Here is a 27,502-nt window from a genome sequence, read left to right on the forward strand (position 1 = left end):
ACAGTCTATAGTGTAGGCAATGCAAGTATAAAGACTGCCAATAACTATAGGTAAAAGTACTTTTGATGGCTGTTAACAGAAAACTGTCATATCACTGCTTAATTTGAACAAACTGGACGCATTTTCACTTTTATCAAATATAAACATTTTGTATTTGTGTCTGCAAGAAATAATAGTCTGTATCACAGCCATTGAAATATACAAATGCTCCACACATTCACCAACAAGAAGAAACGTTTCACTTTCCCGTTTCCCCCCTAAAATTCATCAGTTATTATACATAATTCATAATTGTGTAAATCACTCCTGTTGTCTCTGTGCAAATAGTCATATAAACCACTAAAAACAGCATGCACATAATGATCATCAGCATACAAAAGGCAGTGTGTTGACCTGCTGTTCACATATAGCCCATATTATGGCCACCACCGCGCCCACCTCTTCTCCATCGACCTCTAACTTGTTTATTGTCTTGGCGGGGTGATTTTTTCTGCCGCTCCACTTTGATCCACCCCCCATCGTTGACTTTGGCATCCTGCTTTTCTGTGTCAGGGTTTTCTGCCACAGACAATATGCCTGGTATCAGCCTCGGTGCGTGGTTATGTGATGTGACACTGTAACTACTGGACCTTGGCCTCCCTGGCTGCTGTGGGGTTCTGCTGTTTTTATTCTGAGTGAAGCTATTTCTGTTTTGGGAGCACGCGTGTCTGCTGCCGTCCCCTCCTCGCCCACTGAATGCGTTGCCAAAGTAGTTGTTCCTGCGGTAGTCGTGCACTGCCCCGGCGCTGAGCGGGCGTTCCCTGTCTCTCTCTGAGGCACTCTCGGAGGTGGTGCTGGAGGGGCTGCTCCCCTTGGACCCCAGGTGGAGAGTGGAGAGCTTGGCTGTGAGGCTGGCGGTAGGCGTGGAACTCCTACGCGAGTCAGACCAGGGAGTGTTAGGGCTGCGGCTGGGAGAGCGCCGCGCAACCGCGGCATAGGAGGACGCCTGGTCTCCATACGCCGACAGGAACTGAGGCAGAGTGCAAGCATCTGAGCGGCAGGAGGCGGCAGCAGGAGGCTCCCGAGGTCGCTGGTTGATCAGCTGCCTCAGCCTGAGGTTGTACATCCATCTGAGGTCTACATCTGAAAACAGCACAGACACATCGTGTTAAACTATATGCCTGTTTTGCTTGCTACACATTCATGTAATACATCTTTGATTTTAGACATTGTTCTCTTCTTATTTCTTTTCCGAATACCATGCATTTCGAGAGAGAATTAAGACCTTAAATTATTATCATAATGGAAACTCAAGCTTGCCAGATGGCATTACTAAAATGAGCTACATAAGATATCCTTCCAGGCACTCAGAAAGTAAAAAGAGGATGAGGGAAAACAATAACAACATGACAGGGTTTAGTTGTTCTCTTTTTTCCTTTTCTTTTCTTTTTTCTTAAAAGAATTGTAATCAGCTTACACCTGTTTCTTTACCTGTATGTCTATAATATATCTTTGATTGTATTTGTTTTGCCTTATGTAAAGCACTTTGAATTGCCTTTGGGTATGAAATGTGCTAAACAAATGAACCTGCTTTGCCTTTACAATAACGGCTAAAACATAAACCACTTCATCGTACAACAAAGTAAAAATAGCCAAGCTACAAGCTTATAACTTGTGAGCTTAGGTGCTATTCTCGCTATTTTTAAATAAATCTTTGACAGTTTGCCCAAAATAGCGACGCCAGCGTTAATGTGGTTAAAAACAGCAACATGTGTCTACCACAGAGCTGGTCTTCATCAGGGACATAATCCTGCCAGGACCCTTGAGCAAGGCACTGGCCTTAGAGCTTGGAGTTAGTCACCTGACAATGCTCTGTGGCTGCCCACTGCTCCTAATACTATAGTTAGGATGGGTTAAATACAATGGAACCATTTCCCACAAGGGGATCAAAGTACAACTTAGTTGGTAAAGCCTCGCTATATCAGGTGACGGAAGGTAAATGTATCACAAGTTACTTACAAAATGCCAGTTCTAATGTGGAAGCAAGACTCCAGTATGGATTTAATAAGTTAATTACCAGAGTTTGACCTGCTCCTAGGGTTCCTCTCAATGTTGGCCTGTGCTGTTCCTATAAGCAGCTCCACAGTCTTGATTTCATCTTGTCCTCCTGTAGGAGTCCATTTCAACGTATGGCTGTGTTTGGTAGACCTAGGCGACCGTACATCATTCTGTGGGATCATACCAAAGAGCAAACACAGACGTTTCCTTGCTACTGTATATATTATGTTTTGCATCAGACTTATTATTCACGTTAGTTTGAAGGCGCAAGGCTGGTTTTACATACAGATCATACAGAACACTCGCCGTAGAAGTGACTTATCTTTAGATTTGATCCTGTATTTATTGTTATTACTAACCTCATAATTGACACTGCAGTCTACATTCTGGTTGTTCTGCATTCCAACAACCCATTTGTCCATCACAAATGGTGGCTGAAATGCAATAGCACTGGTTCAAAATCTGACCCCACACATATCAATGCTTTTGATACAAATGTAACCACCAGCAAAATTACGTAAATAAATTATGGATTGAAATGTACAATGAGTGACAAAGTCGCTGTCGTGCAGAAACCTTGTATCTCCATATTTCAACTTTGTATGTTTTTTCGTAAATACCATACTTCGTCCTACAAGATTGCCGCACAAAAGTAGCAAAAATAGCTGATCTACAAGCTCGCAACGCGTCTCAACGCAGCACGTTGTGAGCTTGTAAATCAGCTATTTTCGTTATTTTTGAAAGAGTTTGAAAGTGAAAGTGGTTAAGTCTGTCAGTTGATTTTTATCAATATTGAACAAATGAAAAGTAATAGAGCTTGTGACTAAATAATAACTTCATTGTATCCATTAGCACAGTGGTTCTCAAAGTGGGGTCCGGGGACCCCCAGGGGTCCTTGAGGGGGTTCCAGGGGGTCCCCAGCTAAATGTATTAATATAGCATCAAAATCAGTTTAACCACTGTAACCCATATACACAGGCTATTTGAAAATAGCAGATCTACAAGCTCACATAGGTCTGCTATTTTCACAAAAATCTTGAAAAATGTGGAATATATAAACATTTTAACAACAAAAGTCATGTTTGGGGGTCCCTGGCACAAAATATATTCAGATGGAGGTCCGCTGCCAAATACATATACATTTGGGGATGAAACTTGACATGAAAAAGTTTGAGAACCACTGCCTTAGAACACAGGTAATGTTTTTCCATTTCCTGAAAAGTAACGGTTTTGGACATACAAGGTTTCTGCCCAACAGCGATGATATAATGCTAGGATTCCATTCATCTTGGTCAGGATTGCACCTTAGTCATCCTCTGATTATCCACATCCTGCCGGTTGGCATAAAAGGTGACATCTTTGATGTAGGTCACAGCAACTTCATCTCCATCAAGTTCCATGTACATTTTCCATTTGCAGTCCTTCAAAAGAAAGGTGGTGAAAAATTGTAGGTCTTCTAGTAGCACATTCAGCACCAGCCTCTAATAACTCTATTGTATGAAAAAATATATAATTTCACTACTCTTTGCAAAGAACTTGACGCTTGTACCTAAACCAACAGCACAACCTAGAGGTTGTTTATTGGTAATGGCAAATTATCAACAGCATCAGGTGCAAAAGGAAATTACAGAAATATTATTAAATATGAGAGGTAATTGACAATTATTCTAAAGGTTATAGTACACAGCACTCAGAAATGTGAAATGTATTGCTTAAACCCATTTATAAATGTGCATTCATATAGATATTTTATAGTAGATTTATTTTAGCCCCACAATAAACAAATTCCGTATTTCCATGAGTTTCTCCATGTGACACACATCAAATCCTCACTAGGAGGCACAAATCGGAACAAACCCCTACCCTACGTCTCCCGCATATTGCATGCTGACGAAGCAGTAATGATTTTGCCAATCCCCCAAAGCCCAGCCACGAAAGCCACAGGTCACAGCTTAACCACACAGGGTTCACTATGTGGGGCCAATCTATTGTCTCGGGATCACAGAGGAAGACATCAGAGGAGTGTCTCTAACACACTCATCGGAGGAGTCCCAGCCCTCTCCTGCACCGTCCCCCCAGGGGCTGGAAATGGCTCAAAGGGGGGAGCGTCAACAAGACCCTGGCTCAGGAACACAGTTGCCCTGCGTTGGCCCAGTGTCGGTCCTGGCCGGCCGCACCGGGGCTCCCGGGTCCACGCTCGTCTAATCACTCCAGCAGAAACAATGTCGGGTAATGATGCCCAGGGCCCCGAGTGCGTCTAATGACAACTCATACATAATTCAGCACCTTTCACTTGGCTGCGCAGTGATATCCTCATTAGTAGGGGACCCTCAGTGGCTGTCAGATGGTGGCCGCACAATCGCAGGCCCTTATTTTGTCTTTGAGAAGTGCAGCTGCTTGCATGACATCGCCAGCAAAGAGGGGCGAAGGAGGGAAAAAATGCAGTGCGGGTTTGTTTTATTTAGTGCAAAAAAACCTTCCAGTTTGTAAAAACAAGGCTGACACGAAACCTGACACCAGGCAGGGGAAAATAATTAGCTCTCATTTTCTCAGCCTCCTGTTTCCTTCTCCCTGCTGTGTTTTCTACCCACTAAACCACCACATGTCAGAAGAAATGGGAGGCAATTAGCAGGCTCGTTTCAGCCCTGCCGAACACATTGAAAGAGGACTATTTATGATGGGACAATGAACAGCTGAAAGATTAAATAACATTTGCCTTTTAAAAAGAAATGACTTCTGGCTAAATGGGCTATTTTTGATTAAATTCAAACAGCAAGTGGAGGGCCAGCCTTTCTCCACAGTTTGAACCCCTAACAAAGGGCTGTGAGCAGGGCGATGTGGATGTGGTGCACTGCTGAAGATGAAACATTTATTCATCCTGTAGTTGTTTTTTTCACGTACATGTCTAGTTGAGATGGGGGGAAAAAGCTCAGCAGAAGAGCAGTCAACAGTATGATGGTGGTGATGATGATGATAATGGGAAACATCACAGACAACAACTTGACAACAGGCGGTTCCCACATCATTCTGGACATCCATTTGAAATAAATGACTGTAATGAATGTGAATGTAAACTAACTGGTAAAACAACAACAAATAACAAAATTACGCTAGGGAATATTATCTTTGTATTCCCTTGAACAAATCTGGTGTTCTCAAAATAACATCCACGATAAAGAATGAGTTTATGTGCCGTTCCGTTACAAACTCACTGCGTTTCCCTTTCCTGCCTTCCAGTGGTACCCAAACACCAGCTCCAGATTGACAGTCTTTCTCTCCTCTTCCTCCTCTTCCAACTCATCCTGGGAAGAAAACGTGTCAAGGCTGAGCACTGAACGGAAAGGCAGCATCCATTCATACTAGACATAACAGAGTAACTTTACTCTACCTTCAACAGTGGTGGAAAGTGGTAGAGCCCCAGGTAGTCACAGGTTAGCTTCCCGATTTCACCCTAGCAAACAGGAAATGCAAAATTACATTTGATTTCTGAAGTGAATTTGCACAAATCCTAATGTTGTAAATTTGGAATAATAGAGTTTAAATCGTTCTCAGCTTTTGTAGACTATTACGTTTGTGCATAACTGTGGTTGGGGTTTAACTATGCTCTACATACCTTCAGGTGCATGATGTGACCTTTGGACCTGACACCCATGTCCCGCATGTCTGTTTCTGTAAGCAACAGCAACCTCTTGCCTGTTATGTGGTTTTCCTTAAACAGGTCTGCGTACAGCTGCATGCCACATGCACCCTCCCCTGAGAAGTATGAGGAAACAAAACAGTAGCACATTATGTAGGAGGTGACAGCCTCAAGAGTTATATCTCACATGATCTGAAGACACAGAGGGAAGAAAAACAAACCTCCTCCAAATATCTGCTGCATCCAGAAATGCTGCAGGCATGAAAATAGGAACATATTATTTGTCATTAGGGATGGTACGCAATAATATGAGACCTAGTGCTACAGAGGTGTACAGTATAATATAGTACCCAATCCAAAATAAATATGCTTCAAGTATAATATAGTGCCCAATACAAAAGAAAATACATCAATACTCACCACATGTTCCTCAGTCCAGGCGTAGATGTCAAGGTCGGGCAGCAGCTAAATAAGAAACGAGATAAACAGAAGTAGTACCAGGAATATGGTGGGAATGCTCTTCGGCCTGACATTCTTAAAACAAAAAAACACAGGATTTAATTACACTCTGTTATAATGTAAAATCGCAATGTTTTCCCTGATTTTGAAGCAATTACACTTCCAGTTATTTAGTTTTTCGATTAACATGACTGGCTTCTAATGGTCTCCATCATACGTCTAATGTCCATGTGACTGATCCTGCCTCATGTTTTTGAACGATAAATCATTTATCGCTCGTTAAATGTAATCAGGCATAAAGTTTCCCTGAATCTGGCGTATAATGACAGAAACTGCAACACAGAATTGGAGGAAAGATGACTAAATGAATGACTAATCTCCGGCATTCACTATCTGCTTCCCACGGCATCTGATAACGACTCTGAGAATGCCAGTCTCAACAGATCGGATTTCAGAGTCATTGCCATACACTTCTGTGCAGCCACCCGCCTTCTAAACTCCCTCAATCCCGGCTGTATTTTACGCCTACTCCAGTGCTGTGGTTCGGAAGTAAACAGATTGAAAAGGCACTCCCCCTCTGCCAGAGTTCTATTACAGATGTTGCCTAATTGGAGTTACATAACATCAGATTTTGAACAGCCAGATTGTATTTCACAAATGAGTTGCCTTCCTCCTTTTATTGAAGTCCAAAGAACACTGTTGACAAAGAGAGAAAGATTTGAATAGAGACAGAAGAGGATGGGGTGGAAATCAGTAGCAATTGCAAAGCAATTGGAATTCTTAGACTGGGTTCAGTTTAGTTCACACAATCCTGCCCCCAAGTGGACTGAGTAGATAATCAAGAAACCCTAACATTCACTTCTGGTGGGTATGATAAAAAACAACAACAACAACAAGATTGCTAAGAAAGGAGGGCATTGAATTTAAAATGGTTTATTGGAAAACAAAACAAATGGGAACAGTGATGCAGCAGTACAAGTCAGATCAAGAATCTGTCAGTCTGAGTGAGGAAAGTGAGGAGGCTTGAGGAGATGGTCAACATGTTTGAAAATGTGATGTTTCAAGATCATTTTAAGTGGTTATATTTCACACAAGGTGGTGTAAATATTATTGAAAGTCTGTGTTAATTTGTACAATCTAGCTAACAGGAATATTAGCTCCCGGCAGGAGGCTAACAAGCAACATCACAGGGGTATTGTATGCTTGTGACACTGATTGAGAAACTAGCATACAATCTGATGGGCTATATTCAGAGAAGAGAATCCTGCACGCGTAGCACAATATGTACACAACCACTTGGTCCAAAGATCTCAAAGCTGCAGGTTCTATGTCTGTATTAATGACAACACAGAATTGTATTGTTTCTATTTCAACTAGGCTTCACCCATTTTCAACCAATCTTCATATACATGGTCCTCACTAATGCTCATGATAAAATGGTATAGTTTTTTCTACTCTGTCTGTACAAGGGCTGTGGACACTTCAGAAACTCCCCTACCAATGACATCATCATTAGGCAGTCCTTTTTCAAACAAGATTTCAAATTTATTATTTAGATTTTTATTAACGCGAGAACAAAGGCTTCCATTATAGCACGCTAACTTTCCAGGAATAGAAAGCCCGCAGTTTAGCTTGGATTAGCTTGGATTCCCCATTTATGATGATGTCACTGGTAGGCAGATTTCACTTTCTGAACTGTCCACAGCCCTCCTCTGAGACACAGACAGGGTAGACAAAAATGGTACCATATTATAATGAGCATTATTGAGAACCAAGTATATGAAGATAAGTTGAAAATGGGTGAAGTCGTCCTTTAACACTATATCTTATACAGAAAGTACAGTATGGCATTTGTTATTTCATTAGTATAAATGTGTGCCTGTGTAAGAAGTCAACTTACTGCTGTATTATGAATCTTTATGCGGTGAAACTTTAACAACCTCAAGCAGATTATTTACTGGGATCTATGTCATTCCCATGTGTGAGGGGTTAATAACTGCAGGTCTTAGTATGACGTCAATGTTAATCTGTGCACTGACAACAAAGACGAGAGATCTAAAGTTGGCATCAGGAAAGTTTCTCTCACTCCTGCTGATATGAACCTGGATACACAGTGTTCTTTCTCATCATGGTCAGAGACTCCATCTCAACAACTGCGCTCCACCACATCCAGAACAAATTGGCCAATCTTAATGTCAGCAAAATGTCACTTCATCATAAAAGCTTTGCCTCCTCTATGCGGTGGCCTCACATGGCTCTTTCTTCACAGCATGGCACTATACATCAGTACATTATGCATAAATGACATCCATGTAGGTGTGAGCCAGTTTCAAATACACACTAACAGAGACTACATTTCGGTGCTACACTGAGCATTCGCTTTAGTATGAATAGATATTGTGAACTAAAATGAAAATAAGAAAAGGAATATTTAGTGTTTTATTATAAAATGTTCAAAGGGAAAACAATGCTTATTAACACCTAAGTGACAAAATTACTTCACAAGCACTCAGTGACTATTGTGGATCCTACTATATATATTAACACCGATAAAATGAAATTGTATGCATTATTGGGAGGGTTTGCTACAAGAAGACAACAGTGAATGACAGGCGCAACAGAACCGGCTGTGCCGAGATGAACCCCCACAGAGGTTTAATCGCTGTCCTCAGACCAGCTGAAGTGTCCCATCCCCAAGGCCATGTTGATTTTGTGTCCTTCTCTGACACATCTGGACTTGGACGAGTTCTGCTTTGCCTGCATGTTGACCTGCATGCCAGAATGCAGGACAGGTCCCCCAGTGTCCAAGGAAAACATGTCTCCAAAACCCTTCATCATGGCCTGCAGACTTGTCCTGTCCGCCTCCCCATTACTAGAGGTTGTGATTTGACACGACATCTCCGACCTGTTTGACTCCTCCGTCTTAGACTCATAGAACGACTCAGAACTTATCTTTCTTGCCACAGGTAAGAGCAGCTGAGAGACATACAGACAGGGAGGTAGAGAGGGGACAGAGGGGTGAGACAAGGTCGACAGAGAAGAGAGAAAAAGGGAGCATAGTTTTAGGCCACACAAACCAAGTGAAAATGAAGGACAGACAATTGTTTTCTCCCGCCACCAGATGTGAATTTCATAGACAAGAACGTAAAACAGATTTGAGACAAAAAACAGAAAACATTTAATTGAAGTCACAGAGAGGTAAAATGACAGGGGTCAGGGGTGAAAAAAGGAGAAGGGAAAATGTCTTTTAAAATGCCCATCCCTCTTTTAATGTTGCAGACTATGGCAAAACAAACTGTAGAATAGACATGCTGTAGTGTTGAGTGACCTGACATGCAGAAACACAAGGCTTCAAGGTAACCGAATGCATGCGAACACTGCAGCTACACAATAAAAAAAACAGAATAAAATGTAGTGTTGTATGTGGCATTAACAAAAGTAACTGAATGCATGCGAACACTGCAGCTACACAACTGAAAAAAACCCGAAGAAAATGTAGTGTCTTATGTGCCATTAATAAAATAATCATGTAAGAAAATGTTGCCAGCAAAACCTGCAGTATATTGCAGGCACTCAAGTATACTGTGGAGAAACAGACAGTAGCAATACAGATAACTAATCCCACCAAAACTGCTGCATTCACTCTATGCATTCTGACAGTTGATGACCATGTGCTGTGCTGCAAGCTGACTTGCTATACAATCATGCACTCCACAAGTGAATCGACACACCATTGCCAACAATATCTACTCAGCCCAAAAGCCTTGAACTGAACTACTTCTTTCCTGTCCTTTCCCATTCCACTCTTTTTACTTCCAATTCATTGCATTCCCATTTCCACTCTCATTCCAAAAGGAGGCAAATCTGAAAGCGAGTGAATCTGATGCTTCCCGCTCTGATAGTGAGGAAAAAACACGTCAAACGGTGACATGCGCTAAGGAATAATGGTGCTCGACTGAGGTGAGGGACAGTGACTTACAATGTGGATATGGGTCGACCAAGGTATGACGAGTGACTCACCGGGGTATCGGATCGTTCAATGAGGGACTCACCGGGGTATTGGACTGTTCTATGAGGGACTCACCGGTGTACTGGACCGTTCTATGAGGGGCTCAACGGGGTATTGGACTGTTCTATGAGGGGCTCATCGGGGTATTGGACTGTTCAATGAGGGACTCACCGGTGTATTGGACTGTTCAATGAGCTTGCGCTCCCACATCTTCAGACGGCGTTCTCTCTGCTTCAGTTCCTCCTCTTTGGTGCTCAGGTCTCTCTCCAGCTTCTTCAGCCTGTCCAGCGTAGCTTCAATCTCACACCTTAAACACAGTGTCACAAAAACAAGTTGTTGGCAAATGGTCAATGAATGTTCTAGGGGTGTGCCGATATATCGTCCCGCGATATATCACGATACGTTTTCGTGACGATATGTATCGTTTTGAGAAAAAATATATATCGTTTTTATTTTTTTATTTTTTTTTACACAATAATAATAATCAGGCATGCAAACAGCCCCGACGTGAAAAGGGTGACAACATGTTTTTTTTTTCGGGTCAGGTGTCACACTATTGAACTAAGTTTGCATGTCTGAGTAATGCAAAAACAGAATTATTTGTTTGCATTTGCTTTTTTCTCCCCCATATATTTTCATAATAAAAAAGTGCGTATCGTATCGTATCGAAATCATATCGAAGTTGTGAGCCCAATATCGTATCGTATCGTTTCGTGAAATTATCGGCACACCCCTAGAATGTTCCACTAAATATCTGCCCATCACAATTTCATGTGGTATAAGAAGATTGAGGAAGACAATGGACAGTAGTAGGATAAGTTTTATTTTGGGATGCCATATTGGGATCTTTGAATTGCCCAGCAGGTGGGGCTGTATAGTGTACCAGTGAAACCCACCCTGAGTTACACTCCAACAACTTTCATACCTCACACACTATTTATAAACAGTGGTGTAAAGTAACTAAGTACATCTACACAAGTACTGTACTTAAGTAAAATGTTGAGGTATGTGTACTTTACTTGAGTATGTCCATTGTTCAGTACTTTATACTTCTACTCCACTACATCTCGGAGGCAAATATTGTACTTTTTACTCCACTACATTTATTAGAAAAATGTAGTTACTAGTTACTGTGCAGATTTAGATTATTATACCATTATTTATTATTACAAAACATACATTAACACTTTTTTAAAAACACTATTTTATACATAATAAAATAAAAACATTTGTAATACAGGCCTTGAACTTGTAACAAAGTATATTTTACATTGTGGTATTGCTACTTTTACTTTAAAAGAATCTGAGTACTTCTTCCACCACCCAGTGGGACCCAGGCAGGAAGGCCCACCCTTACTCCTCCCGATCCTCTGGTTGCTCCACTCCTCCCCACCCTGTCTAAAATAATTTCCACTAGTACTCCACTTCCCTTATAATTGATTCACTTGCTCTCCACATTTCTGACGGACCCTCTTGGTATTTCTCATCTGCCCTACACTACTTTTATACACTATTGGTTTGATATTTACAGCATTTCAGATTCTTGATCTCCAGGCATTTAAAAGATATATGGCTTAATATAGATTATAGACCATCAGCAAATCTCAGAGGAGTCTCAAATGATTCAACATTTTAACTAAGGAAAACAATTGCTAGATTAAAACTTCCAACTATATAATGTATGACATGAATACAATAGTAAATGCATTCAAACCATATCTAATACCATAAAAGGACAATAAAGGCTAGGCATTTTAAAAGATCTCACTAACTAGTTCAATATACAGTAAATGCATACCCTCAATTCAGTCAGTGCATTAGATGCCACTGGTCACATTAGACCCACATTTTGGGTTGATTGCTACTGCACTGGGGTTGGTTGATTCGATAGCAAGGGGTGGAGTCTGTAGACTATATAAAGGGAACAGCTCGGTCGAGCGTGGGCTGCCATTAGCCTGGTTCCAGACAAATCTGCCATTGCAACAAAAAAAAATTGCCCTTGCAGATTAGGTCTGGCCCCTCTCAAAAGAGATATTATTTCTCTCCCTCCGAAGTTGTGAGGGACCAATCAGAGCCCAGTATGCAAATACGGGGCGGGTTTATCCCCAGAGGCATTTTTTTAATTTGTCGCTCGGAAATGTAGGTTCCACACAGAGATTCCAGACTAGTATCTACGCAGTGATATTAGTCTGGCCATGCCAGGCTAGGCTGCCATGGGGAGAGGCTGACACCTTACAGTACCTCTCTGTTAACCCGTTTTGTTTGAGTTGCTTTGTCTCTAGTTATGTTTTCACTTATGTTATCCAGGCCTGGATCAAAATAAACACCTTTATTTTTCCTGCAAGCCTGCCTCCTGGTCCATTAATTACATTTTTAAGGGATTTTCACTGACTTTAAGCCGATCTACAATCCCACTTGGTGACACGGCTCGTCTGCTCATCTGCCAGTACCTGAGCGCAGTAACGTCAAACCATAACACGACCCTCTGCCCTCAGATTAACATGGCATGTTGTTACTGTCGGGCAGAAACCTTACATTTCCATATTTCAACTTTTTTCTTGTTTGTTTGTTTGTTTGTCTTTTGGTAAATTAATGCCACACTTTGTCGTACAAGAGTGTCGTGGAAATGTAGCAGAAATAGTCGATCTACAAGCTCACAATGTGTCGCATCTATGTTTCACTATTTTAGAAACATTTTGAAAATGAAAGTGTGTCTATGGGTGTTATAATTATTGAGCAAATGAAAAGTATTAATAAGAGCTTGTGACTAAATAATAACTACATTGGATGCATTGGAACACAGGTTATTCTTTTCCATGTCCTGAGGACATACAAGGTTTCTGCCCGGTTTCTGCCCGACAGCAACGATATGTCTGCCCTGGATTCCAGTTCCTCCCCCTGCTCTTCACGAACTAATGCTATAATATCAGTCTTAGAAAAGTTCTAGGGCTAAACATCAACAACACACTTTGCCTTCCTGTGCAACACACGCTCTGCCTCTCAGTTCTCTAGTGCTCAGATCCATCCACCTGCAGATGGCTGCCTGGACAAGATGCCACGGTTAGTTCTGAGGAACAAGTCTCTCAAAACACAGACAGGTCCCAGAGAGAGAAAGAATAAGATAACAGCTGAGACTCAGGCTGTGCTAAACATCCCCAAACCTCCAGCTGCTCATACAGGCCAATTAAACACTTCTACATGAAAAAGATGGTGATTATTTTTAGCCCTTATGGGGTAAAGAGAGGAAGTATATCCAGATGGATGATTCTCAGTTTTTTTTTCTTTTTTCGTAAGCCTTTATGAAGCTATCAGTGTAATTATTAAAGATCTATACGCGCACTCTCGATGCCTTTCTTAGCATCGCACAGCCCCTGTCAGCTCAGCTACACTTTACAGCCTTCAGATTTCTTTCAAACAGTTATGAATTTCATTAAAGAGTATGTTGGGGGTGGTATTTATCCACTGGGCCTGGAAAACAGGGGATCAATGTACTGTACCTCCATTCAGCCTTGTTCTGCAAGAAGGTGTTGCACTGTTCAGGAAGTTGGCTGTCACTAGACATGGCCTCCAGAGTGCCGAGGACTTGCTTGAACATCGGCCTTTCCTGAAGTTAAACATAAAACAGCCAACTCATTCAGATGATAAGCATATATTATATATTCAACTGAAAAACGCATTGCGTCGTGACATGTTTTTTCAATTGAAAAACTGTTAACTATCATTGACTGACACGGTTGGGAGGCAAGGTGTAAATTGGGTTTAAGCGTGACGATCTCTCACCTTGGGAGCAGTGAGCCAGCACTTCCTCATGAGCTCAGCAAAACTAGCTGGACAGCTGCTAGGAATGGTTAACCTCTGAAGAAGACAGAATCATGGTCACTCGCATCCTGAGGAATCATTCCTCACTGAATAAGAAGTTGACTTTTCATGCAACAAGCTTACCTCCACCTTCTCCACCACCAGCCAGGCCACCTGTAAGCCCTCCAGGCCTTTAAAGGGAATCTCACGCGTGAGCATCTCCCACAGAACCTAACACAAAAGGCAATGGTCAGTCAATGATCAAATAATGTTTCTGTTTTGGTCTTTCTTAATTGGTGGGTCGGGACTCAAAACTGGAACATGAGATGTTCTAACAGGCTCATGCACATTAAACAACAGACGTTATGGACTACGTCAGGGGAGCCCATGTACACCATTTTAAGAAAATGGGGATTATGAGTAGCATACAAAAGTTCATACCGTTTGTATTTTTCTCACTAACTCTATTTCATCATGTGCATCTCTTTTGGTGTAATTGATTTATATGTTTAATAACTATAGAAGGTAGTGAGCCAGACATTGGCTTGCATGGAGATGTTTGCTATTTTTGTCACTCAACACTAACAGAAAGGTGTCTTTGAATGGATGAATGACATGCCCACTAGGCTCTGTCACCCATTATTTCACACTTTCACTGTCACCACAGAGGAATGTGACTAAGCAGTAAGCACAATACAAGACAGGTCAGGCACATACATGGTAATAAACATACTGCAGACACTTACACAAACTCACATACTGTATACAGTACAACCATGTTTTGACATGCTTTATTTATAGCTGTCATTTTTGTTTTATTAACTAAATAACAAATGAGAGTATGAGCTCATAGGTGCATAGCAGAACTGCCTAAAAATATGTGTTTGTGTCATTTAAATTGCCATATGAAATGTTATCCCCTTCATGGATAGGATTAAATATGATAGTATAGGCCCCTTTATGCATTTCTAATTAGTTTTTTAACTGAAATAAATTATGTGTTTAAAGTGTACTTCTGGATTTCATAGGCCCTATCAATAATCAAAATAAGTTAATGGCTAGGAGTTGTATATCATTATACTTGTACTATTTCAATGGATTACATTTTGACACGAACCTTCCAAACTCTATCTACCTACTTGTATATACAGAAAGAAAAAAGAAAAATCCTAAGAATGAGAAAGATACTAAGTTCCAGTGAAGCAGTACTTCTACAAAAGGTCAGAAACACAGTTATAGTCCACTTTAGCGCAGGAAAGAAATGCAGGAATGAAAATGTCATTTTTGAAAGTCTCCCCTTTCAAGTGCAAGGAGAAAAGGCTGATTGACAGTTCATTTTCCCCGCCATGCAGTTTATGAGTAAAAATAGCACTATTTCTCCTGTGGTAGCCAACAGATTGTTTGGTTTATTCTACAAGCCAAGCCTTTTTCTGGTCGGGCTGACTTTTAAGTCTGAGATGAAATGTGCTCTAATACAATCTAATCATATTGCAAATGGGTTTCCACTTTGGTCAACTGAAATCATGGCTGAGAAATGTCACTCACCACACCGTAAGAGTACGTGTCACATGTCTCGGAGACAGGCAGGCTCTGGATGACCTCTGGAGCCATCCAGGGGAAGGTACCCACGAGGGACATGCGCGTTGTGTGGTTAAGGAACCGAGATGCCCCAAAATCACAGATCTGAAGTGAAAACGACAGACATGTTGTAGTGTTTTCTAAATATCATCTTTATATAATTTTTTATAATTGGTTACAAATTATAATAATCATAGAGGTACAAACAAAAAAAATAATGTTGTATTGTCTCTTGAATCCATAAAGAATTGTAAAAGAAAAGTATCTTTATTTCAAAGCCTTATATAGCACGATCGACTTGAAAATTGATAATGAACCAGGCCATGAACCAGGTATAATGAACAATATTGTTTCTTTTTTTTCCCACCAAGGAAAACCACAGATATAATACCACAGATATAATCCATGCAATCTGTATGAAAAAAAATTATATTGCGTATGATGTTCTGGATTTTGGTGATTCTTGCCGTGATACTATGGAAATTGACCATACGTTTACTCTAAGTATACTCTTTTATCCTGGACTAATTGCCATGGACTAATTTTCAACGCTGAAGCTTAGGGAAAGTGACAGATGAATATAGTCAATTAAAAACAATCTTTTGGAATCTTATTTAATCGAGTAATGATACATAATAAAAATGTTCATTCATTTGTGCTTTTGTGCTATTTTCGGTGCGTGCGTGACTACATCATAGGAGAAAGTATAGCTTTTGTAGATCAACATGCTAGAGATGGAGCCAGCATCGATCATCTCCTGTGTCTACTGTCTACACTTTGCTTTTTTCCCTGTTTACTTCCTACTTCCCACAAAAACTTCTCTCTCCCTCATCCACATTCACAGAGGATGCTGGCAATAAGTTATCCACTGCCCTCTGCTGTCCATGCAGGTAAATCATATATTTTGTATCTGCATGCCTTTTTTTCTTGTGTGCAACAACCAAGTCCAAAACATTGCCTATTTCTATACAATTACATCCACACAAACAGCTCATACCCCCCCCCCCCCCACACACACACACACCCAGGGAAGAGACAGTATAATATGAAAATAAATAAATCAATAAAATAAAACAAACAAAGAAGTAGTTAAATAAAAGACATCAGTCACCACATTCTGGAGCAGGAGAATTCTATACAGTAAATTACCACTACTCGATGACTTCATACTGTACATCGATATTCTTCAAATGTCAAATCCAGTACGTAAAACTGACCATTTACATACTGTACAACATACCTTGAGGACTTTATCTGCTGATACAACAACTGTAGAGGTAAAAGTGAAGAAGAAAAAGTGTTGCCAATGTCAGCGAAAATAGCTATTCAGTTCTGTTTTGTAAATTCACATGAAGATGTTTTTTTTTTAATCCAAATGTTCAGACAAACAGACTGATAGAAGAAGGAATTGTGCTGATAAATATGATCAGTTACCATTCCTGGACTTCAGGTCGCGGTGGATCACCTTTATGGGGGCCTCTGCATGTAAATAGTGCATTCCTAAAGGGGAAATAAAGAAAGTTTCCTTTGAAGGAGATCAATGTTAAACCAGGCTGATATAAAGCAGTGGTTCTCAGTGTGCTGTGAGATAAATCCAGGTGTGCCGTGGGATTTTGTGACAACCATACTTTGCTATCGCAAAAGTTATGAATTATCTTGAAATGTTCTACTGTATATCAGTACTCATTTCAAAAGGCTAATTCTATACCCTAAAGAAACATATATTTTAACCAGTTACTTCTTTCTTGTTTTGTGCGATTTTTATTCCTTTTTCTCCCCAACATTTGTGTGCGTCTAGTGCGTCTACGTCCTCCACCGTGAGGACGTAGACGTCGTAGAGCCTTCATCCTACTCCTCCAACCTAACACTCCCTGCTGACAGATACCGCCTCAATTTTTACCACTTTTAAAGGACGACTTCACCCATTTTCAACAATCTTCATATAATTGGTCCTCACTAGTACTTATGATAAAATGGTAAAAAAAAAAAGTCTGTGTCTCATAGGAGGGCTGTGGATACTTCAGAAACCCCCCTACCAGTGACATCATCATTAGGCAGGTTTTTCTTTTTTTAAACAAGATTTCATATATTAACGCGACATCAATGGCTTCCATTATAGCATGCTAACTTTCAAGGAATTGAAAGCCTGACATTCCCCATCGATGATGTCACTGGTAGGCGGGTTTCCTAGCTGTCCACAACCCTCCTCTGAGACACAGACGGGGTAGAGAAAAATGGTGCCACATTATCATGAGCATTACTGAGGACCAATCATATGAAGATAGGTTGAAAATGGGTGAAGTCATCCTTTAACCTGGTGTCCCTATAATGATAATTATCATGCTAGTCAAAATCTTTAAATGTTTGTTATTTATTTTTTCTTTACTATTTTCACAAATTTAAAAAAAAATTGAAAATAGCAGATCTACAACTTCAAGATGAGACGTGTTCACAGAGTGATAACAGTGATAACACATGTTACAGAGGCTAATTTGCACGGATATGACTACAGGCATGCCTTGAGATTTTGACTTCCCCTTTTCTTAAACCACCGATACAAGCCTACAGTACAGTATGTGCTTTCGAGCTCTCCCACATATCTCTATGCCTACACTCATTACCTAATGTAAGCTATGGGCAATTGTTCTACACATCAAAAGGAAAAGCATTTTCTAGCTACAGTGTAAACATGCTCTGAGTGGGAACCCTTCCTTTTTGGAAATACTCCCAGAATAACAATGACCAGGGAAAGACCTTGAGCCCATTCCGTCAGGAAGTTGATAATGAGGTACAAAAAACGGGTGATTGTTTTACTTTAGTCATAAAGCCATTTAAACCCAAGCCTTAGCCAGCCTGTACACAGTAAAAATACACACATTACTCATCAATACCATACGAACAAAAGTTAGAACAAAAGGGCAATGTCATATTTCAACACAATCCAACAGTTGTTGATGTCTGTTATTAGCTCACATCATCAGGAAATATAACACATTTCCACGTTACCTTTGGCAATCTCCATGGCCCATGTCATGATCTGCCCCATGTCCATTTCCTCACTGTCATCACTGGACAGGTAGTCATACAATGAACCTCCACTTGCATACTCTGTAAGAAAATACAATCACATCAAACACATGCCTTGAGTTTGTACTGTGCTGAACATTTCAGGACTTAACAGACTAACAAAACTGGACAAAACTGTAAAGGATTGACAAATGGTGAGGGGAAAATGTCATGTTATGCCATGCCAATGACATAACTACACTGGTGAAAGTGCAACATTATACATATGAGCATGACATGTGAGAGCATTACGTGAAAACAGCTGAAAACTGAATTTCTGCCAGAGGGCTCATAGAAGCAAGCTGGCAGAGTCTTGTTTACAGATTGCTCCTGTCATTGGCTTGTCACAGTGGATGAGCTCATTTATCACAATGCTTTGAGCAAACTCCCTCACAGCTTAACACCCCAAGCCGACCCCCCCTCCTCTGCTAGGACTCGGCGGGACATGCTTGTTAAAACTATCAACGTCAGTCAAATCCCGTTGCTTCCAAAACACAACGGAATGGTCTTTTTTTTATCTTTTTTCTCCACGCTGTTTCTGTTCCAAACGCCATTACAAGCGCTCTGCGTGTTTTCAGTGGTTTCACATGCCAGAGCAGACTTCCCACATTGCATAGACCTTGACATTCACGCAGACTTCTGCAGCTCTTTAAATCAAATCCTTGTCAGAATGCTATTCCAGCGTCTTGTCTCATGTGTCTCCCCTCTCTCTGTTCTCAGCTTTCTGTCTCTCTAACACTTTTCTATCCAATAAAGCAATAAAAATGCCACACAAAAATAATAATAATCTATTCCAGACACAGACACACTTACTTCTGGAAAATATCTGTTAATAGATAAATCGCCGCTCACTGTCAAGGGAAAACAAACACAGCTCTCCCACAAGTCCATAAAAAGTAGGATTTCCCTGCCAGAGTGAAAGTAAAAGATCAAAAGGGCTCCATCTGATACCATCTACATTATTATAGGGATGGTTTGTGCATTCAGCAATCCAATCATGTCATCACAGGAATGAGAACACGCAGAAAGAGGAATTGCCTGTGGTTGTTATTGTGGTTCAGGTTTCAATAAACGCCACCAACAAACAGCAATATATTTCAATGAATTTATATGAGTTTATAATATAAGTTTCCTTAAAATAGTAATATTGCATTGGATCTATTCTAGTCATGACGAACAAAAATGCTGGCTTTATAAATGTGGACCAATCAACTTGTACTATGTTTAATGATATTATTGCCACATAAAGTACATGGTTAAAATGTATTGTTATATATCGGTAAACACTTGCAGGTGCAGTCATTAAAAAATCATTCTGCCTTTGTACTTTGAACAAGATCATAAAAATGAAATAGATAATGCAATTTCTAATATAAACTTTCCCTCATAGTTCAACCAGCTTCCCAAGAGTGAACACAAAGGCCATGAAAGAGCAGTTCACTGTGGTGGAATAACGTCTTACTGTCACTGTTAGATAAGACAGTACTAACTTGTTATTATGTTGTTCACCCTTGGCCTTATGATGCTCTGTCAATCTGAATATTATAGAATCTAGAAGCCATAGCACAGGCCTGGCATGTATTGCTTCGAGTACAGCTTAGTCCTGTGACACAGGGTCCCCACTTATCCTCGTGGATAACTATGTTCTGATCCGTGTTTTCGTCAGAGATCTACTTGACCACTGACCTGCGATAAACTTCATAAATATAAAGTGTCTCTGACAATAGAATTTCTCGACATCACCAACCTGTGCAGAACAAGGATAGCCTTACCGTATATGTGAAGGTAAAGTCACCTCTCTCCATAACCATAAGGTCATAAGGCTCTCTTCCTTCGTTCACTATGATTATTTGTCGTGAACAAAAGCAATTATGGTCAGACATAATGGCACGTAGGTCAACAGAGACAAACAGATTCTCTTTGTAGATATTGTTTGTTACAGAGATGGAATCGCAGCTCCTGATATATGTGCAGACAGGGGAAATTCATAACACTGCTGATGAATGTGGAAATGGCATGGTCAGAACAGCCATAAACATTTTTCCTTTATCTGGTGCTAATTAGTTTCTGCTTTGATAAATAGAGACACCAGCCCCTTGACAACCAGCCCCTTCTCTCTTTCAACCACGTAACACTAGCCACGGTGGGGACAGGTCGTGTCTGAGAAATAAATTAAAATGAGAGCTGTAAATAAAACCTGCAAAAAGGAATTTGCAGCAACAGTGTTCCAGTATGGGTGAGGTGCTGGAAAGAAGCAGCATTTATGAAAGAATATGTGATGTGTCAGGATGTTGCAGGATGTGGAAATGAATGCATAGTCAGTCTCTTTACATGCTGTGGTATTACAAGTGGTCACAAGGAAGAGGAACCATATTGTTCAAGCTGTACAGTAGAAGTGTTACTTGATTTTCTTAAACATTTATTCTCACTGGGGACATAATCTGATAGTGATAGTGAAAGTTAAGTTATTTTTGATAACTTTTTGAATTTTGAATGTTTCAGCGGCATATTTTTAAACAATAAGCATTGTTCAAAAATGTGTTGTGTGACCACTTCTCTAAATACTATTTTAGTCACGAGTGTCTGCCCCGTACACTCACAGGAAGTGCTTTGGAACTTTTCATTTTTATTTTGATTATTTCCAGAAATATATTACCAGGGAAGCCATCAGCAAAAAACGGGCAATGAACAGATGCTGTAATGACCACGTAGCTTCAAGAGGTATTGTCAAATACACTCCAAAAAGCAAAGTTAGAAGTGTTCAGTCATCCGACCGCAGCAGCAACACATGCATTACACCTCATACCTATATGCACTGCAGTACACAATGATACAGGAAAACAGAGATCTTGAAATGAAATTGAAAACAACATTGAAATATCATAGGTTGGCTGATACACTCCTGCCTTATGGAAGTGTGCAAAAGCTGGCTGACATCCCTCTGTGCTCAACTGCCACGTTTTAACTTTGCAGGTTTGCTTTATTCAATTCAGGACACACAACTGTAGGGTGGGTTCTTCCGGAACCTTCACACATTCACAAATGCTTCAATAGAGACCTCGTCACCATTCAGTGTTAAACAAACTGCACTGTAAAATCCAGAGTGTTGAGTTAAATCTGAGTGTACAAATGGACCCGTAGGGAGTTAAATTGACACTCATAACTTTGCAGTGTGTGTGTGTAAACAAAGTAAACTGGTATGACCAGATGGTGGTAGGCAGGTTTTAATCATGGTATAATCAAAAATGAAATCGGTGGCAATAACAGCTCTGTTAAAGCCTGTTGGTTATTGTCAGATCTAACTGTTAGTGCACATGTGTACAAGGGGGTATACGTAAGAACTCACCTGTGACAATTCCATAGTTGGGAGCTTCAAGGATTGCTCCGTAGAACTGAATGATGTTCCGATGGCTGAGAACACTAAGAATTTCCGCCTATGCATTTCAAACACACAAATAAATAACTTGTTTATGCTGAAGGGGGTCAAACATGCATTCCTGAATAAGTAAATGCAAGTCATTGATCGTTTTTCCGTATGTCTTGGTTTTACTTTTTAATCTACTTTTTACCCCTAGTAGGGTCTTTTTTTATGCCATTGTTTTAACCCTGCAGCACTTTGAGATTTGTGAAAATGTGAAGTGCATTACAAATACAATGTGTACATTGTGTTGTTATAACTATTATCGTAAAAAATAAAATAATAAATGCTTATATTAGTACTACACAGGTCAGAAACCTGAACTGCTACTGCCCAGCTATTGATAAAATGGAAGAAAAGGTAAGAAAGCTAACAAAAATGTCTATCAAATTGTAAGAAGACACTATAATTAACAGAACAATCTGTTTAATTTGAAAGGAATACTTCAGCAGTAACGTTTGCAGGAATAATCATCTGTCTAACACTCGACTGAAACTGAATGGATATCAGTGATCTTTTTTTAATAAAAGAAATGACGACTTGTGTGCTGAACATATCACAGCCCAAGAAAGGCAATAGAATTTCCCTGAAAAGATTTCTAAGATGTTTCTTTTTTTGTTCTTTTAAGATAATGAGGCTATCATTTCAAAGTCAGTTCAAGTACTATCTATGCTTTAATTGGTCCTAATACAATCTCTCATTTGGCAATAAAGATCTTTTAAGGCATACCATATGAACAGTTATAAGCACAAAGAGTTGAGGTTTGGTATAATGACTGCACAGTAAAATCCAAATGGACCCTTGGTTACATTTGTACACTCTCAAGAGTTCCAATGCATAAATTAATACTGTGAATTTTACTGTGTGACTGATGGGTACAGAAGTCACTACAGCCCACTAAATGGGGGAGCAATTAAAATGATTACTATACCGACAATTAAAAAAGTATATGAAAAGCCACAGCAATTATGACTCCTACCTCATTTTCAATCTTCAGCAGTTTTTTCACTGCCACCTCTTTGTCTTGAGATATCCACCTGGCTCGGTACACACTGCCAAAGCTGCCACCGCCGCAGTTCTCGTAGAAGTGGATGTCATCGAAGTTGATTTGCACGAAGGCAGCGCCGAGAGACGACATGTCATAATGACACTCAGCACCAACAACACAGCTTCTGAGGAGGACAAGATAAGTCCGCAGGAAAATTCATCAAGTGCTTCACCTGTCTTTGACCAGAGCTAAGATAAGTCTATGTTTAATCCTAGGAGGGGGGAGCCTTGCCAGTTGCTGCCAATCCCACTGCAGCCCTGCAGTGCACTACAGTTTGAGAATGTGACTGTAGAGACTGTGACCCCCAGAGAGGCCTTTTGAATGGAGGCTATGTCTGCCCGGTATGCCTGCGTGACATCCCTGGTCTTAAGTTAACCCAATGATTTACAGGACATAATATTCCACCGTGTCATTTCCCTGCCACAGACCTACGCCACATAAACTCACCAGTACCAGTAAGTAAGCATCAGTCCGGGATCCACTGTCTGCTTGAATAAGGACTATGGCATGACCGGTATGCATTCTCCCGGTGATGTGATCGCTGCACAGAATACACGCAGCCAAAGTCACACCGACTATTCTAGCACTCTGCAGCGCTCAGTACATCTAAGGCCACAGAGAGAGAGACAAACAACAGCTGGTAACTAAAGACAGACGGATAAAGACAGAACCTAAAATAATTCTGAATCTATAGTTATTTATTTCCAAATACAAATCCCTAAAGCTCATATGATTTCTACCTATTCATCTACAAGGGTCTGTCCCCTTCCTTTAAATGCTTACTGTACATACAGCATAGTCTATCTATATATGAGGTGGGTCAAGGAACCCTATGCTTCCAAAAATGCAGCCCACACAAAGCATTTCCTTTTGTTTGTGTATAACAGCATAAATGCATCTTGTAAAGAAATAATCCCACCATTACAGGAAATTGTAGCTCTGTTATTGTTCATAGGTTTCCCATTTATAGCCGAGCAATTATGGCTTTTAAAAGGCTGTTACCAGGGCCTTAATCGGGATTGCTATCCATCTCAGCTGGAAATGCCTCCATTGTCACAGAGGGGAGCCAATGCTCTCTGCTGATTTACTTGTATTCATGCTATACTTAGCTTCACACCAATCTACTCAGTACACTAGCTCAGTGGTTCTCAACCTATTCAGGCTGCGACCCCCCAAAATAATCAAATTTGAACTGTAGACCCCCCCCCAAAATAATCATATTTGAACTGGAGACCCCCACCAAAATAATCATATTTGAACTGTGGACCCACCCCCCCCCCCCCCCCCCCAAAAACAAACATATTTGAACTGGGGACCCCCACCCTGACAAGCACTTGGAACTGTAGGAGTTGAGGCATTACATTTTATTTTACTCAGCTCCACAGATAACTATTGTGAAAATAGCAGATCTACAAGCTCACAACCCTAAACGAGGCGTTGTGAGCTTGTAGATCAGCTATTTTCAAAGTTTTTGCCTCTTTCTCATATTATTTGACAATTTGGCAATTTTTTAGGTATTTAAAAAGGTATGAAAAGTCCTTAAATTGTCACTCCACTGTCATCTGGGGACCCCCCCAAAATCATGTGGGGGTCCCGACCCACAGGTGGAGAACCACTGCACTAGCTAGCCTGCACAGATACAGTATATTGTGCTACTCAAGACACCTGGGTTACTGGGATATGGTAGCACTCCCAAACACATCCTTGCCAGTAACTATAGCAATCACTGCTGCAGGCATTAGAATAATAATGGTCTGATAACCATATGTTGTACTGCAGATAGTAAATGTAACTGGGATTACATGAATTAAAACAAAATAACACAAAATACTAACCAAAATTAGAGTATGGCTGAACAATATATATTGATATTATTTCGATATTGTGATATGAGATTAAACATCATCTGGGATTTGGGATGGGATTGCACCCACATAGTTGTTATAGGTATTACTGATGACTATATATATAAATTATTTTTGTATATTTTTTTAATAATCTCAATGTGTACATATTTTGTGAAACCACCAATAGTCATCCACACAATATCCCCACAACATCAATATATCAAGGTATTTTGGTCAAACATACTGTGATTTTTGTGAATTTTGTCCATATCGCCTCAGCCCTAAATGAGAGTTGTGTGAAATTCACACTACTCTCATTTAGTGTGACATTTGACAGTCACTTATGTGGCCATTTGTTGCAGACCTGTACAAATGGGTGCGGATTCATGCGTTCGCTATAGTCTGTCTCCAGTTCTGTGGGTATTAATATTCTGTTGAGAAACATTGATTATAGGCTACTAATATCATGGGTGGTGCATTTACATAAGGCTAATTTCCAGGATACAGGATAGGTGGGCACTAGGGACATCTGGGCACCGCAGTGTAAAACTGGCTATTTTGTCCAAAATGTAAAATATATATATATATATTTCAAAAAGTAAAGTAAAGTTATTCAAGTAATGTAAAGTATGATGTGAATTTGGACGGTACATCATTATCAGACTTAATGTTATCCTTCAACTTGTTTATGCCCCAAATAACAGGATATACAGGTTTTGTCGCAATTTGTAGCAATTGTACACATATTAGACCTTAATTGTCGCATGTTCTAATCATGTATACTTTACTTTACCTAAAAACGTTTTCCAAATATTTAACTTTTTTGGAAAAAATAGCCAGTTTAACACTGAGGTGAGGTGACCACTCTTCCTTGGTGCCCACCTATGCTGTAACCATTTCCCATTTGCAGTTACAGAGTTATAACGCCTATGGCACATATCTGACATGTTTTGAGTGGAATTTTGATGTAACAAATCAAATTGAAATAGTGCCTAAGCAAATCATATTAGGGCTACATGAACATGCCTGAAGGGGATTATAGGCTACAGAATTCTGCTTGTTTACCTCAAGAAAAGAGGAGTGGTGCATTTTGATAAATACGTGCGTGGTGTACCTCAGCCTCTGCAAAGCCAGTAGGTATAGATTCGAATCGCGGCTGTTATCAATCTAAAATCACATGATTAACGGCTGCAGACCACATAGCATTTCAAGGCCACTGTAGGCTACTGTCAACTTCATTATTTGTCTGTCAGCCTACTTGCCAATGGTAGTCTAGACCAGTGGTTCTCAAACTTAAAACTTAAATTTCAAGGTCTCCCCTTTAACTCTGACAGTGTACAAAGTGAACCAAATGAACCCTAACAAGTCCATTTGATTCCATTTGTACACTGTCAGAGTTAAAGACTTGTAAGGGTCAATTTAGAACCTCCTAAAGGAACCCAGAGAGTCCTCCCCGGAATCCACCTTGAGAACCACTGGTCTAGACGGCTACACATCTATATCTATCTTTTGGATTGAATTGCATACATACCAGCGTGTACGCGTAGTAACAGGCTTTAAGAAGAGTGCGGTGTATTATAGTCCACTCTACTCTCTGAGGTTAAAACAGGCAAAACTCTAAAGTGAAATGAAAAGACTCTCTCTCCCTTTCCGGGAATTCCTGTGCGGGTGTGACGTTAGTGACTTCTTCGCTACACACCCAGTGGTGGAAAAAGTACTCACATTTTTTACTTCAGTAAAAGTATCAATACTGCGATGTAGAAATACTTTGAGAAATACTCAAAATTTACTTGAGTAAAAGTACCAAAGTATTGGTATCAAAATGTACTCAAAGTACCAAAAGTAGAAAGTACTCATTATGCAGAAGGTCCCATTTCACAAGTTTTCAAATGTTTAAAATGTATAAAAATCTTTTGAAAATAGCAGATGCAACGCATTGTGAACTTGTAGATCGCTTGTAGATTTTCAAATGGTCGAAATGTATGAAGGGTTGAAGTGGTTAATATATGTTTTGAAACAATAATCAAAATCTACAAAGTAACTAGTAACTTAAGTTTTCAATATTACAATATTTGCCTTTGAGATGTAGTGGGGTAGAAGTAAAATAACTGAAAGCTGGAAATACTCCAGTAAAGTAAAGAATAGCTCAAAATTGTACTGAAGTACAGTACTTGAGTAAATGTACTTAGTTACTTAGTTTACGCCACTGCTGGTGTGTAAACCGTGGTTTTACAAGTTGCCCCAACTTCTCCTCCCACCCCAGCGGAACAGACTTAGCCTGGGACCAGACGAATCTGCGAGTGCAAAAAAAAATTGCACTCTGGGATTTGGGTCTGGCACCGCTCCATAGAGAATCCATTTCCTGCTCCAGAAGACGTGGGTAACCAATCAGGGCCCAGTATTCGAATATGGGAGACTGTAATTGGTAGTTGGTTTGTAGGTCTAACCAATTGCGTCGCGAGTCATTGTTTTGATCCCGCCCCCTTGGAAAAAAAACGTCCTCATGGAAGCACCAGACTCATATCCACGCAGTGATATAGTCTGTCTACGCCAGGCTAGAACAGACTTGTTGTTGCATGCAATTCTGCTGACAACAGCGCCACTC

General features: G+C 40.2%; 1 protein-coding gene across 2 annotated transcripts; it reads right to left on the minus strand.

The window, feature by feature from the left end:
• Window positions 1–146: 146 nt before the first annotated feature.
• On the minus strand, window positions 147–26,568 carry map3k20a (mitogen-activated protein kinase kinase kinase 20a). Of its 2 annotated transcripts, XM_080412925.1 has the most exons (20): window positions 26,429–26,568; window positions 22,982–23,174; window positions 21,931–22,018; window positions 18,525–18,626; window positions 16,953–17,018; window positions 16,759–16,787; window positions 15,486–15,623; window positions 14,085–14,171; window positions 13,923–13,997; window positions 13,640–13,746; window positions 10,314–10,449; window positions 6,095–6,139; window positions 5,896–5,926; window positions 5,651–5,790; window positions 5,426–5,488; window positions 5,250–5,339; window positions 3,342–3,458; window positions 2,397–2,471; window positions 2,057–2,207; window positions 147–1,122 (listed from the first exon to the last, which is right to left on the minus strand). In XM_080412925.1, exons 2-20 carry the CDS (start codon window positions 23,138–23,140, stop codon window positions 401–403), a joined length of 2,421 nt encoding a protein of 806 aa, XP_080269051.1. In that variant the 5' UTR covers window positions 23,141–23,174; window positions 26,429–26,568; the 3' UTR covers window positions 147–400. The 2 variants fall into 2 exon arrangements, with proteins under 2 accessions (XP_080269051.1, XP_080269052.1); XM_080412926.1 differs by lacking the exons at window positions 147–1,122; window positions 2,057–2,207; window positions 2,397–2,471; ... (4 more) ...; window positions 5,896–5,926; window positions 6,095–6,139 and adding an exon at window positions 7,593–9,109.
• Between the last annotated feature and the right edge of the window lie 934 nt (window positions 26,569–27,502).

Source organism: Gymnoscopelus braueri, assembly GCF_963280865.1.
Source record: "Gymnoscopelus braueri genome assembly, chromosome: 18".
NCBI classification, from domain to species: domain Eukaryota; kingdom Metazoa; phylum Chordata; class Actinopteri; order Myctophiformes; family Myctophidae; genus Gymnoscopelus; species Gymnoscopelus braueri.